General features: G+C 38.0%; 1 protein-coding gene across 3 annotated transcripts in view; it reads left to right on the top strand.

Moving 5' to 3' along the window:
- HIPK3 (homeodomain interacting protein kinase 3) overlaps positions 1-11,995 on the top strand; it is a 71,386-nt gene extending 59,391 nt beyond the window's left edge. For 2 of the 3 annotated variants that reach the window (XM_065635097.1, XM_065635096.1), the window contains 8 exons: positions 1,596-1,717; positions 1,887-2,011; positions 2,121-2,282; positions 3,288-3,584; positions 4,463-4,603; positions 5,704-5,939; positions 6,222-6,349; positions 7,986-11,995. In XM_065635097.1, the coding sequence (XP_065491169.1) occupies positions 1,596-1,717; positions 1,887-2,011; positions 2,121-2,282; positions 3,288-3,584; positions 4,463-4,603; positions 5,704-5,939; positions 6,222-6,349; positions 7,986-8,462 (1,688 nt within the window). In that variant the 3' untranslated portion in view covers positions 8,463-11,995. The remainder of the gene's footprint in view (positions 1-1,595; positions 1,718-1,886; positions 2,012-2,120; positions 2,283-3,287; positions 3,585-4,462; positions 4,604-5,703; positions 5,940-6,221; positions 6,350-7,985) is intronic. The other variant, XM_065635098.1, reaches the window with a different exon arrangement.
- Positions 11,996-12,711: the final 716 nt, after the last annotated feature.

Here is a 12,711-nt window from a genome sequence, read left to right as displayed (position 1 = left end):
CCTTCTGAGCTCTGAGTATGGCTAAGTGATTTCTGATTTTAATTGTATCTATGCTTTACACACTGACATATTCCATAGTTTAAAGACCCTATTGTTTTGATTATACCCAGATGAATAAACTGATTATAGGGAAGGAAACAGTACAGGCAAATACTTTATCTGTGATCTGTATACTCTATTCTTATTATGATGAGAAATTTCCAAATTTAAGTTCTGCTACAGCTTGAATGAAGGGAATATTGTTTTCATCACGTAGGTGACAAGTTGCATTGCTGGCATGGAGGGAAAGGGATATTAATGGTATCTGGCACTGCTTCAAGGTTTCCGTGCTTGGCTGCTCTGTCAAATATCTGAAGTTCTAAAGCTCGCTTCTTCTGCCAGAGTTAAGATGTTGCTGTTCTGGTTGGATGTGTGGAAAAAATTAGTCAACAGCATTTCAAAATTAAAATCTTTGGACTGCGTGGTTACAACTTAGTATTGTGTTATGACATGAGAGAATTACATCAGATGAAGATTTTCTTTCATCCTTTATTGTAAAGATTAAAAAAAAAACCCCAACAACAAACCCAAACACTTTAATCTTTAGTTCAGTAGTTCTTTAGTAGTTACCTCTGAACACCCATTGCTTAGTCTTTGACTAAGGCACAAGATGCAAAATGCATTAGAAGATGAAATTAGTATATTTGTCTAGTCAGTATATTCTTCTAGGATAGCTGTTCGTTGCAATATTGGATGAAAAAAATTCCTCTTTCATTTTAGTTTAACATTTTTATCTTAAAATGTTTTTGTTGGTAGTAAACATTGCAGTGTTGCTATAAATCTATTAGTTTCCTGTGATGATAAAATCTCTATAAAGCATGAAATTCATCATTTTCCTATTATGCTCTTGTGGTAACATTCCAGTGGTGCTCTGGTTTGCATTGTTTTAATGAAAGGAGTAATGAGGTTATGGATTCTACCAAAAAGATTTTATGGCATACACTGAAAATTTTGCATTGTTTCCCACAAAAGAGATGGTAACAAATAGGGGCATTATACATGTGGCATTGCCAGCTATTAGAGCTAAGAGGAATGGATTTCAGCTAGCTGGAAACACAGAGCATGAGATGTGCAGAAGTCAGCTGTGAGAAGCTTTGAAATTCAGCTCTGCTTACTTTTGTGTGCTTCTTTTCAAATGCTTTTAATGTAATTTGTGATAAAGACTAGAATGCTTAGCTTTGCAGAACTTTCTGCCAAAATCGTTCTGCTTTCTAGTAGTCCATTTCCAAATAGCAGCTATTGGCAGTTCTTTCTGGAAATTACAGCGTCAAATATCTGTGCAGGTACGTAATGGCACAAAAATATTTTAGGTGTTGATTTATTTGGTTTGAAAGTCTAAATTGTGGAATTAGATCATAAACACATCATGAAAAAATAGTCAAATGTTATAAAATTATCCTTTATCACAGAATCACACAGAATCACAGAATATTAGGCATTGGAAAGGACCTCGAAAGATCATCTAGTCCAATCCCATGTTTGAATTTTGCTTAGAAAATACATATAAGCCTCGCGTTTTGCCTAAAGCCTTAGGTGTGTGTTCTTCTCCCTGCCAGGAATTCCTACAAACCATAGCAAACCCGCCAGTTTCTCCCTGAGGGTGGACAATGCAGTTCCACTGGTGACCCAAGCCCACACAATTCAGCCACTACAGATTCGAGCAGGAATCCTTTCTCAGGTTGGCTTACTTTAAAGTAAAAATCTCTTCTGTTTTATTATTAGTTATTAAAAATTTTTGCCCTGTGGAGTTCTACCGCAGTCCCCCTTCTGTTTTGTGCTGAGCTACGAGCAGCTAATGTAAACTCAATTGTTCCCTGTGTCACGAAATCTTCTCTGCGTCACAACAGACGTGGTCGAATCAGACCCAGCAAATCCTGGTTCCCGCGTGGCAGCAAGTAGCACCGATGGCAGCTCCGGCGACATCTCTGGCCTCTGATCCTGTGGCTGGCCCACAGAGGCTTGGGGACTGGGGGTAAGTCCACGTATTTTTGGGCAATACCTTAATGGCTTTGGTTTAACAAGATCTGTGGATGCTGATGCAAACAACTTGCAACTGAAACCTTCCTTTATTTTTTCCTCAGGAAGATGATTACCCAGGGCACGCATTACAGTTCGATGATACCGCAGCCTGTTTTAACACATCAGATAACCTTGTCTGCCCCTCAGCCGATTAGCGTGGGCATCGCGCACGTCGTCTGGCCTCAGCCTGCAGCAACCAAGAGGAGCAAACTCTGTCAGAACAGGTTGGTAGAATATTACTGACCTTCAGATATAGCGGATCTGTAGTTACCCTTCAGTGGGCAGGAGAACAGTCTGTCAAAGTGGTGTGTTCATTAGCGACAATTGTACTTAAAAAGTCTTTGGGAAAATTTGGTCTTTCTGCCCTAAGTTTTCGGTGTTATTTTGGTAATAAAGAGCAGATGGAAAAATACTTGTTATAGTAAGAAGTTTTAATTCCTGTTGATTAGCATGTGCCTGTCATGATATTTAAGTTGTCTTTATAGCCTTTGGGAAGTTATAAGGATATATTGAGGTAGCTCTGATGGGATATTCCTAAGCTTATGCGCATGAGGATATATCAGCTTTAGACAACTAAAAATAAAGAGGTGCTATATAACAGGGTTGCAGTAGGCCTTACGAATGTCTCAAGAATAGTCTATCTTTCACTGGTGGCCAAAAAGCTTAGCTGCTTGCTGAAGAAAATATGCCCCACTGCCATACAAAGTATTTTCAAAGGTGTGGGATGCTCAATAAAGGGGAAAGGACAGGCTACAGAGGGCAATTTCAGCAGTCTTGTTTTACGCAAGGAATTCACCTGGAGGCTACCAGCTTTTGTTTTCAGAGAGAATCTTTGCAGGAAATCTGGCCAAGTTTTGTTGGCTTGTTTTTCACCCCAAAGGTATGAAAGGTGTTTATTAGAAACAAAAAGTTCATAAGAAAACAGAATTTTTGATTTATTGTATTCAATATTGTTGCAAGTTTCAGTATTAAATGTTACTTAGGTTGGATGTGGCAACATAGCTTCTTTTTAGCATGTTTCTTTTTTTTTTTTTAGGTTAATATCTGAAATCATGTATGTAAAGCATTTATGACTGTGTTTCCTGTTTTATGTTTTTCTTTATATTAGTTTTGAAAATTAGTGGTTTAACCTACATTGCTTTCTTTGTGTTTTTTTTTTTTAAATAGGACAGTTTTCAGGTGTGTTGGTAGAGGGTCACTAAATGTCAAACGGTGTGTTTTCTTTGCAGGAGCAATGTGTTACAAAATACCAATATCCAAAATTCAGCCTTTATATCTCCAAAGATACTTAACCTGAAGGCTGTAAAGAGAATAAGTTGTATAGAAGCACAGGACAATCATAACTCAGAAGGACAGGAAAGTAACTGTTGCGAAGCATCGGTCAGGCTGGACCCTGATTCATCTCTTTCAACCAAACAGCGCCAGGCGATCTTCATTGCCGGTTCCCCCAGCCCAGCGGTCAGCGTCATCACCATCAGCAGTGACACGGATGAAGATGACATAGGACGACCACATTCACTGAGAGAGTGAGAATCGATGTTTATTTTTAGTAAGGTGTTACTTAAATATAGCAGTCTTAGCACAGCTAATGTATTACATGAATCTGAATTAAAAAAAAGACAAAGAATGCGCTTTGATCAAATTCCACGAATGAGTTAACTCTGTAGCAGTGTATTATATGAAAGTGAAAAACACTTTCCGAAGTACCTCATTCATCTATATACATCAGGCATTTTCAAACCAGAATCCTTTTAGGTCCAGCATCCTATTTTTTTCTTAATACTGTCATACCCTGTCTCTTTGTTGAAGATTAGTCTTCTGGCTTTCTATAATCGATGTTATCATTCTAGCAGTAGCATCCAGTAGATAGTATTACTTACATACGGGTAAAAAATACTTCTCTAACAGTATGAAAAGGTGTGCATTTGGGTATAAAAGCAGATGCTGAGCATGGTCCCTCCGAGGAGTTTTCTTTCTCAAAGCCATCAAAGGAGCATGTATCATTTTAAATGAGGGCTTAAAAGTTTAACGTTTTACTTTATTTTTACTTGTGATGATTCTGAACTGGAGGAACTTGTGTTTTAAATCTAAATTTTGTCAAATGTTTCAAGGCTCTCAACTGATGTAGTAAAATGGTTTATCTGCTTGTTTTAGTATTGATTGAGCTAAAAAAAAATCATTTAGTGGCTTTTAAAAAAATGCATGTTTAGCCTAGAATTTCCAGAAGAACTCTGGAAAGATTTGGGACCCACTTTGGAAGTAAAAGAAGCGATGTAGATTTGCATTTAAGGGACCTTTTCTAATATTTGATCCCTTTTTATTCTGTAATTACACCTAAGTCAGTGGTGTAGAGAAGGAACGAGTGAGCGGTGGTAAGTTTGCTGACGCTGTGTGTGTGTGGCAGGTGCAAAGGCAGCCTGGAGTGCGAAGCCTGCCAGAACACCCTCAACATCGACCGCGTCTGCTCCCTCAGCAGCCCCGACAGCACGCTCAGCACGAGCTCCTCGGGACAGTCCAGTCCATCTCCTTGCAAGAGATCCAACAGGTAAAAAGCTGTGCTCCTTTCAGTAAAAAGAAAGATGCAGCAGACTCGGTTTATGATAAAAAATGCGAAGGTTTTGTTATGTTGCCATCTGGTGATGCTAAATGATGTATTTAAAAATTAATTAATTTGCCTACCGATGCACAGCACAGACTGTTCTTTTGCTGTTCCTAGCAGATCCGTCTTGTTACCCTGGAAGTTTTCAGATTACTGAATTAATGGCATTTACTCAGAAAATATAAACATGTATGCAACTTCCTTTACAACAAAACTCTTCTAAGGTTGCAAAATTAAGTAAGCCAAAGTAGGATGTGACAGATTTGAAGTTACCAGAACATCTTTAGTTTTTGTACCCTCTTGTTCTCCCATTGTGTTTTTTGTTTAGTAATCTTTAATGAACATTGGTGCCCTTTTTATTCTACTAAACCATATATTCCCTAACGTAATCATAAGCTTCCCTTATGTGAACACAGTTCGTATGAGCAGCTTTTAAATATTTTTATCTTCACTGCTTGATGTCTAGCTTAAGCCTTTGCTTTTGCACTTTATTTAAAATTCACTCTTGGAAAAACATTCAACATAACTCTGAAATTAAGTGGCGTTTTTGCTACAGTACCTGACAGTAAAGCATCTGTCTGTGTGACGCTCACAAGACAAGGACCTGTGACACAGTCAGAAGGTCCCACTGACTTGGGATGTTCTGGTTGGGGTTTTTCCTCTTATTTCAGTCCCTGCCCTTCTGGTCCTTATATGTCGAAACTTTAGTTGTAGCTGTGAGTACGTGGCACTTATACAAATCAGGTTCCTAGATATGAGTTTGGGGACCAAGAAGCATTTGGAATATGTAGTTGCTGGTATTGGTGAAAAGTTTGGGTTAATGTGATTTATCCAATGGTTTTATTTATATTGTCTTAGTTTAATCACCATGCTATAAGGACCTGTTACACTAGCTATAAAATCACCAGAGGACTTCAGTATATAGGATCATTTTTATCCACCTCTGAGTGGTTTCACTTCCATAAATTTTATGTGGTAATTTAATAAAATGCACCTGTATTATAAAAATGTGTTTGTTTCAATGCAATGCTTTTGTTTTTTGATAGTATATCGGATGACGAACAGGAAAGTGGATGTGATACGGTGGATGGTTCCCCAACTTCAGACTCTTCAGGACATGACAGCCCATTTGTGGAAAATGGCTTTGTAGCTAATACCAATAAAAACAAGGAAGCAAGAGCATCAGTTAATCCTGAAACCAAATCATCTGTTTGCACAGTAGTTGTACCACCAATGAGACTTGGGAACAGGTTACGTTTCAATGGACAGATGGTGAATACAGGTAAGTTAGTTCAGGTGTTTTTTTTTTCTTTCTATACCAGTAGATAAGAACAGAAATTTGAAAATTTATTCAATAGCTGTACATATGAAGATTTTGACCTACTCATATATCTGGTAATCTGTAATAAACACTTCTAAATTGGGGGGGGTTTTAAGACTTTAATTAGTGTATTATTTTATTATTTCTCCCTGTGTGCTGAAGCAAATGAAACTTTGTCTAACTTTCTGTTAGAAGAGAATAGTGACAACAAAAGCATAACATTGTTCATTTATATCTTGGAAGACGGTACGTGCCAGCCACTGAAAAAGGGTCGGTCTGTCCTGGGAAGAATAAACCACTCTTCTATTGTAGGAAACCGTCAGCAAAACCTGACATCAGCATTCCATCAGCAACACATAAACTTCAGTCAGGTACGTGTACTTACCTCTAAGAAGTATTTTTTTCTGCCTTGAGGTTCCAAACATGCTGAATGCTCACAATTTCAGTTGCTGTAAATGGCAACTGCAGGTTTTCCACACCTTGATTGCAGAAGTGTTGGAATCTTGAAAATGGATTTTGACTTACCGGGCAAGTCATAAGTATCTTTCACTTTTGGTCATTTTCTTTAAAGCAGCTGACTTTTTTTAAAAAAATGATAGAAAAGCCATACTGGCAACATTATCAATGCCCTCAAAAAATCAAAGCACAAGACAAAATGAAAAATGTGTTAGCATATTATTTTTTGCCGTACATCCAAATGCTAAAATGCTCACAGTGTGCAGTTAAACTAGAGTTTTATTTCAGTCTTGTTCTGTTAGTAGTGTGCAGGAAATACTTGTAGCTTGAGGATTGAGAGATGAGATAGAGTTTAAGAGACCCAACTGTTTCTTACCCTTGCTGCTGGGTAGTGAAGCTGGAGGGGGAAGAGGTGGTGATTGTACTTCAATCCAATGTCGGAAGATACCCAAAATTGATATAAAAGCTACTTTTATCGTTACTCACCAATATGGTAAATGTGTACTGTGGCTGGGAACTGAAGTTGACACATGACATCAAGTTTAAGCCCCTTTTAATTAGTTAGTTTTGAGCTGTAGCTGCATTGAGCTTTTGATTAGATATGTGGAGGTACATTTAATACAAGAGCAGCACCTGTTTGTACAAGTCTTGCAGAGTAACTGTGAATAATAAATTCTAAGTTAAATACTAAAGGCAAGCATGCTATATGTAGATAAGAGGATTTCCCAATAATGACTTCAGTAGTTTAGATTGAAAGAAACATTTGGGTGGGTGACACTGTGTCCCCTTCTGCATAATTATGCAGAAGGATTGGTTTAATTAGTTCTAAGCAACCCTTAATATGATCAGCGTAGTATTAATTTTTAATCTCCTCAATGACTGTAACTCCTCAGCCTCTTGGCAGAAAGTGTTGAACGTTATTTTCATTACAAAAATTTATGCTGATCCTTCCTTCTTTGGTAGATGCCCCATGTAGTTTGAAGTCTGCATCATTTAATGGGAGTAATTGATTTTTAGTCTTTCTCTTTGTAACTGTTAATGATTGCCACATCTTCCTGTGATCATAGCCCTAGACTTCTGTTTGCCTAGTTGTCTCAGATATTTTCAATCCGTTTATTATTTTCTCTGCTCTCCTCTAAAATTTCTCTCCTATTTGTCCTCTTTGTGCCTCATTATGGTGCCCAAACTGAATGCAGCACTTCCCATTGATGCCAAGCCAGTGCTGAGTAGAGTGGAATAAGCACCTTGCTCATGTGATACATGGTATTTCTGTTAAAACAGCCCAGCATGGCATTTTATCCTTTTTTTTTTTTTTTGCAAGAGCATTAAAATAACTTGTGTTCTGTTTATCATCTCTTATTGTCAGATTTCCTGTCTGTGCTACTATCTAAATAGCTAATTTTTTTTTTGTTTTGTTTAAATATTTAATTATTCCTGTCTCTATATTCCTCTTGATTTTAAGTTGACTAGTTTTAGTGCATTTTTTTCCATTTTTCAAACCCGCTTTATACTTAGAAATGTCAAGACCTCCCTGTTTCTGTGTGTGGACAGGTTCAGCACTTAGGATCAGGGCCGCAGGAATGGAACGGAAACTACGCTCACCGGAGGCAGCAGGCTTACATCCCAGCCAGCGTCACCGGTCACGCTTTCTCCCTTCCGCAAGGAAGCCCAAATCCCAGCGCCGTGCACACCCATCTCCCTGGAAGCACCCACCTTGGAGGACAACCTGCAATTCTTCCGTACCCGTCGTCGGCACCCCTGAGCACCGCTGCGCCTGTTGCCCACCTCCTCGCCTCGCCATGTACCTCGAGACCCTTGTTACAGCATCCGACGTACAACATCTCTCATCCCAGCGGTATAGTACACCAGGTCCCAGTTGGCATAAACCCCCGTCTCTTGCCTTCCCCGACCATTCATCAGACTCAGTACAAACCGATTTTCCCACCGCATTCGTACATCACAGCGTCTCCTGCTTACACGGGATTTCCATTGAGTCCAACAAAACTCAGCCAGTATCCATTTATGTGAGAACTCAAGTGCGGTATATTGAGGAAGCTCAATGATACAGAAGTTTGATTTAAGAAGAAACATGGTATTTATTAAATAGTAGCCATGGCACAACAGGAAAATTATTTTTTGAATCATGTAGACTTGGGTGCAATTTAAACAACTCTGAGCTTTAAAAAAACTCACTTTTAATGTGTTTTGCACATTTGGTATAACTTGTCTTTGGTCATGTTATCTTCTTATATAGTAACTCTAGACAGGTGACTTATGGGAGCAGAAATCTGGTTTTGCTCCTGCTATTTTTTATAAAATTGCCTTCTAACTAGTGCAAGACACGTCTACATTTGGGAAGCCATTCAGTGTACAGACCTAGAGCAACAGATGCACATATGTCAGCAGTACAGTGTAGAAGTAACTTGTTTGTATTGCGTATCTTGGTGTTTAAATGTTGAGTCACTTATCTGAAAGTTGAGCTGTTGTTCTTCACATTGCATGTGTCTTTTGCATGGGTGAAAAAAAAAAAAGCCTAAACATTGCTCTTAAATGTTGTTGTCCTAATAATCTCAGCTGCATTGTAAACTGTTCCCACACATAGTGCCTTAAATATTTGAGGTTGTTAATGTTATTACTTATATATAAATGTTGAGGACTGCAGCACTTAAAAATTCAGATCTGCTGATTTTTGATAGCGTAATGCTCATTTTGGGTTTCGTGTGGTATGATTTTAGTATTGAGTGTGTTTTCCTTATTGAGAAGGCAGCATGTTTTGCTGTAGCTGAATTTTGCTGTCTTTTTTTTTTTCCCCCAGAATGATCTAGCTTCAAGACAAGACTTTAGTAGTGCTTAGGAAAAGTTGTTTCAGTTTCTGTTGAGTAGTGACACACAACACGGTATTTCATACTGGTAAATGGAACTGCAATACAACCTAAGTAGTTTATTTTAAAAGTGTTTGTCTAATTGGAAATAATAAAATGTTTAGAGGTGCGGTAGGCATGGCTGACTAGCTAATGAAAGAAAAAGCCAAATGCTCATTGATTCATGGTGTGGTTTCATCTTAGCTTGAGCAAACCATGCAGTATTTAATAACTAGTAGCAGAATATTTACTATTGAAGCTTGAAAAGATGTGAGTTCTTTGTGTGCAATCTTTCATTTATGCATGGGAGAGATTTTAGTCTTTTTACATTATAGTATTTGTTTTAGCCTGTTGCGGGTGTTTGCTTATTTAATACATTCCGTCAGGGACGTAAATTACATGCTTTTTGCTTTTTTTTTTTTTTTTTCCTTAGGAAGTGTGTCTTTTCGTTTTTTTGTTTTGTTCAAATGAAGTTGCTTTTGCAGCACCAAAGACTTAATCATCCATTTCCTATACAAGGTAGCTACTTTTTCATAGACCTCAAGTATACTGTAGTGTAGAGATGGGATTTACGGAAGGTATTAAGCTGAGGCTGTGTTTTAGCTTATGGGCAAGTAATAAATTGTATCATTTATCTTGAATGTATCATAGATAAGCTGCTATATAATGATTGCCACTTCAGATAGCTGTGAAATTAGGTGATTAACTAGTTCTTTCTTAGCCTTCTGATTTCTGTACAAGTCTAATTACATGAAATAGAAGCCAGGTTTTGGGTTTGGATTTTATTTTTTATTTTGTTTTCATGTTTGAAGTGTCGTAACTACTATACTGTAAATGATGGAAGATGATTGCATATGTTTTTTTGGGGTGTGTTATTTGCATCAGTATTTTATCTCCATTAACTTTGAGCTCATCACTGCATATAAGTGGATGTATTGATGTAACTTAATTTTTTTATGTTTTCATATTGGCATTGTGTAGACACGTAAGAAGCTGCATCTTGCAGGCTTGACTTAACTTTTTTTTAAAACAAAATCTGGAATACAATCCTTGCAATGTTGACTGGAATAAGAGTGCAAAGCATTTGAGTTTAGCTCTGTCAATAAGCTAATAACTGGTAATCTTATTCTTTACTCCACTAACACAAGCAGTGTTTTATTTAATGAATGTCTGAATGAAATAAATGTGCCTACATTTGATTTATTTTTTAAGTAATAACTAAAATACAACAGTATTAGATCATAAAAAGTAATAAGAGTACCAGCAGTACATTTTTAATCACACTGAAAATTAAGAAACCTAACTTCTCCCCGAAGTTTCAGTGTTTTTAGTAATCAACTCTATGCATTTTGTACAAGTGTGTGTATATAAAGTATACATTAGAAACTAGGAGTATCCTGATGAATTTGAAATCTTATCAACACATATACGAAGCCTAAATATAGGGAGTCAAGAAAATGCTCGAATTGGCTGTCCACCTCACCACTTCAAACATGCGCGACACGGTCCAGCAGATGGTATTCTGTTCACTCCCTTGCGTTGGGAAGCCACGTTTTTTTTGGTGCTTACTCCATTGCAGGCAATGGACACACCAAGAATCCCCAATGCAAATGGAGTAAATGAATTTTGTATGGTGATAACAAAAAAATACTGCGGGTTTTTTTTTTCTGGGGCCATGGGGATCTTCATGGGTCTAATATATTTACTGTATTTCTTTTTACTGTGCTTAAGGTTTTAAGCTAACGTGCTTGTTAAATTGACACAATTATCTGTATATCACAACAGTATCCTCTCGTATGCAGGAAAACGTTGCTGTAAATGCGCCCCAAATTAGATCCGCTGCTCTTTCTATGTGTAGGAATTTTAGAAATGTTTGCATTTCAAAGAATGAAATATTTGCGATCCTGCTACACCTTAAATTCGATATACACCACGTGACTTTTCCCTCATCCTGCAATACACTTGGAGAGAATGGACTCTGGTCACTATGAGTGTCCGGGTCCCACCTGCAGAAAACAAAGCTCCCAGGGCGAGGGCCTTTACTGTGAAAAAAGTCGTCCTCTGAGAAGCGTTTATACATGTTACCGTTTTAATGCCTTTTTTAAATAAAACACTGCATGACTACAGAATTGCATATCTGCATATTACTTTAATTTGCAAGATTTTATATTAATTTCTTGTGTTCAGTTTTTAACTACTTCAGGGTGTTTTATTGGTCAAATATGCTACTGTATTAACTTTTTTTTGGTTTTAATTTTTAAATTTTCTGTTTTTACTGCTAATTAACTTGATTTGTGTTAAGTAAAAGTTAAATCACTCTGCAAGCTGTAGGAAGACTTGTTCTAGAAATACCCAGTGATAGAGACTTGATTAATAAGTTTGGACTGTTACTGTTTAACAATTTGTAGACTTGTGGCTTTTTTTTTTTTGCTTTGGATTTCTATGCTACACTAGTTCGCCATGTAGCAATTGCACTGTGCAATATTACAATATGAGGACTGGGAAAATTTTTTATGGATGTAATGTCTCTTACAGTTTGCGATAGTATTTCTTTCTAGTTCTCAGTGATTTAAATGTGACCAAGCCTTCTGTACTTTGTCACAAAAAGCGGGTTTTCCAGGTGACTATTTTGGTGAGTGTCAAAATAAGAATTTATGGTGTATTACTGTCGAGATTCACTTTGAATTAAAATATATATTGCAGCAGATGACTTTTGGTGCCTTTCATTTTTGGCCGTGTTGCATCAAGGCTGGATTAAGGTAAAGGCAGTGAAAATTCACGGGGAGGGCTCTGAAGTTCTGATACAATCATTTGACTAAGCTGCTCTTCTTTCTGAAATGTTAAATTTTATTAACTTTCAAGGCTTGCTTAAGAGGATCTTGAGAATCTTCTATTTGTGTAGCCAAACCTTGAAGGTTCTTTGTTCTGGATGTCCCACATTTCCAACCCTAGGCAAAGGTTCTGTGGCCCAGATACCAGCGGATACGTGGCTGCTGCTGAAGTTGGCCCCACGCCGGTGGCAGCCGCAGGTGGCCCCACATGGTCCCTGGCTCCAGATGGCCCCTGGTACGGACCAGGTGACCGTGGAAAGTGCATTTGTTGGTGCTGCTGTCCGCCAAATGTGCTCATTCTGCCAGGGGGTTACGGTGCTTTCTGGAGTCTGGCGGTTTGGGATCTGTCACACATGTAAAAGACTGAAGTGACGGTGCAATATATTTTTGATACCAAACTCTTTCAGAACTGACAGCTTTACTTTGAATACCAGGTGCTGCTGTTACTGATCTTTTACAGTTGTTTGCTCTTCGGTGCAAGTTGGTCAGACTGCAAAGCTTTTCCTGCCACGCTGCACCTCAGGCTGCGTGAAAACACATCCCTGTCCAGATTCTACAGACACCTCTGTTGCTATGAAAGCTGCT

This window comes from Caloenas nicobarica, chromosome 5, assembly GCF_036013445.1.
Source record: "Caloenas nicobarica isolate bCalNic1 chromosome 5, bCalNic1.hap1, whole genome shotgun sequence".
In the NCBI taxonomy this organism is placed as follows: Eukaryota; Metazoa; Chordata; class Aves; order Columbiformes; family Columbidae; genus Caloenas; species Caloenas nicobarica.
This window is presented reverse-complemented; position numbering and strand designations above follow the sequence as displayed.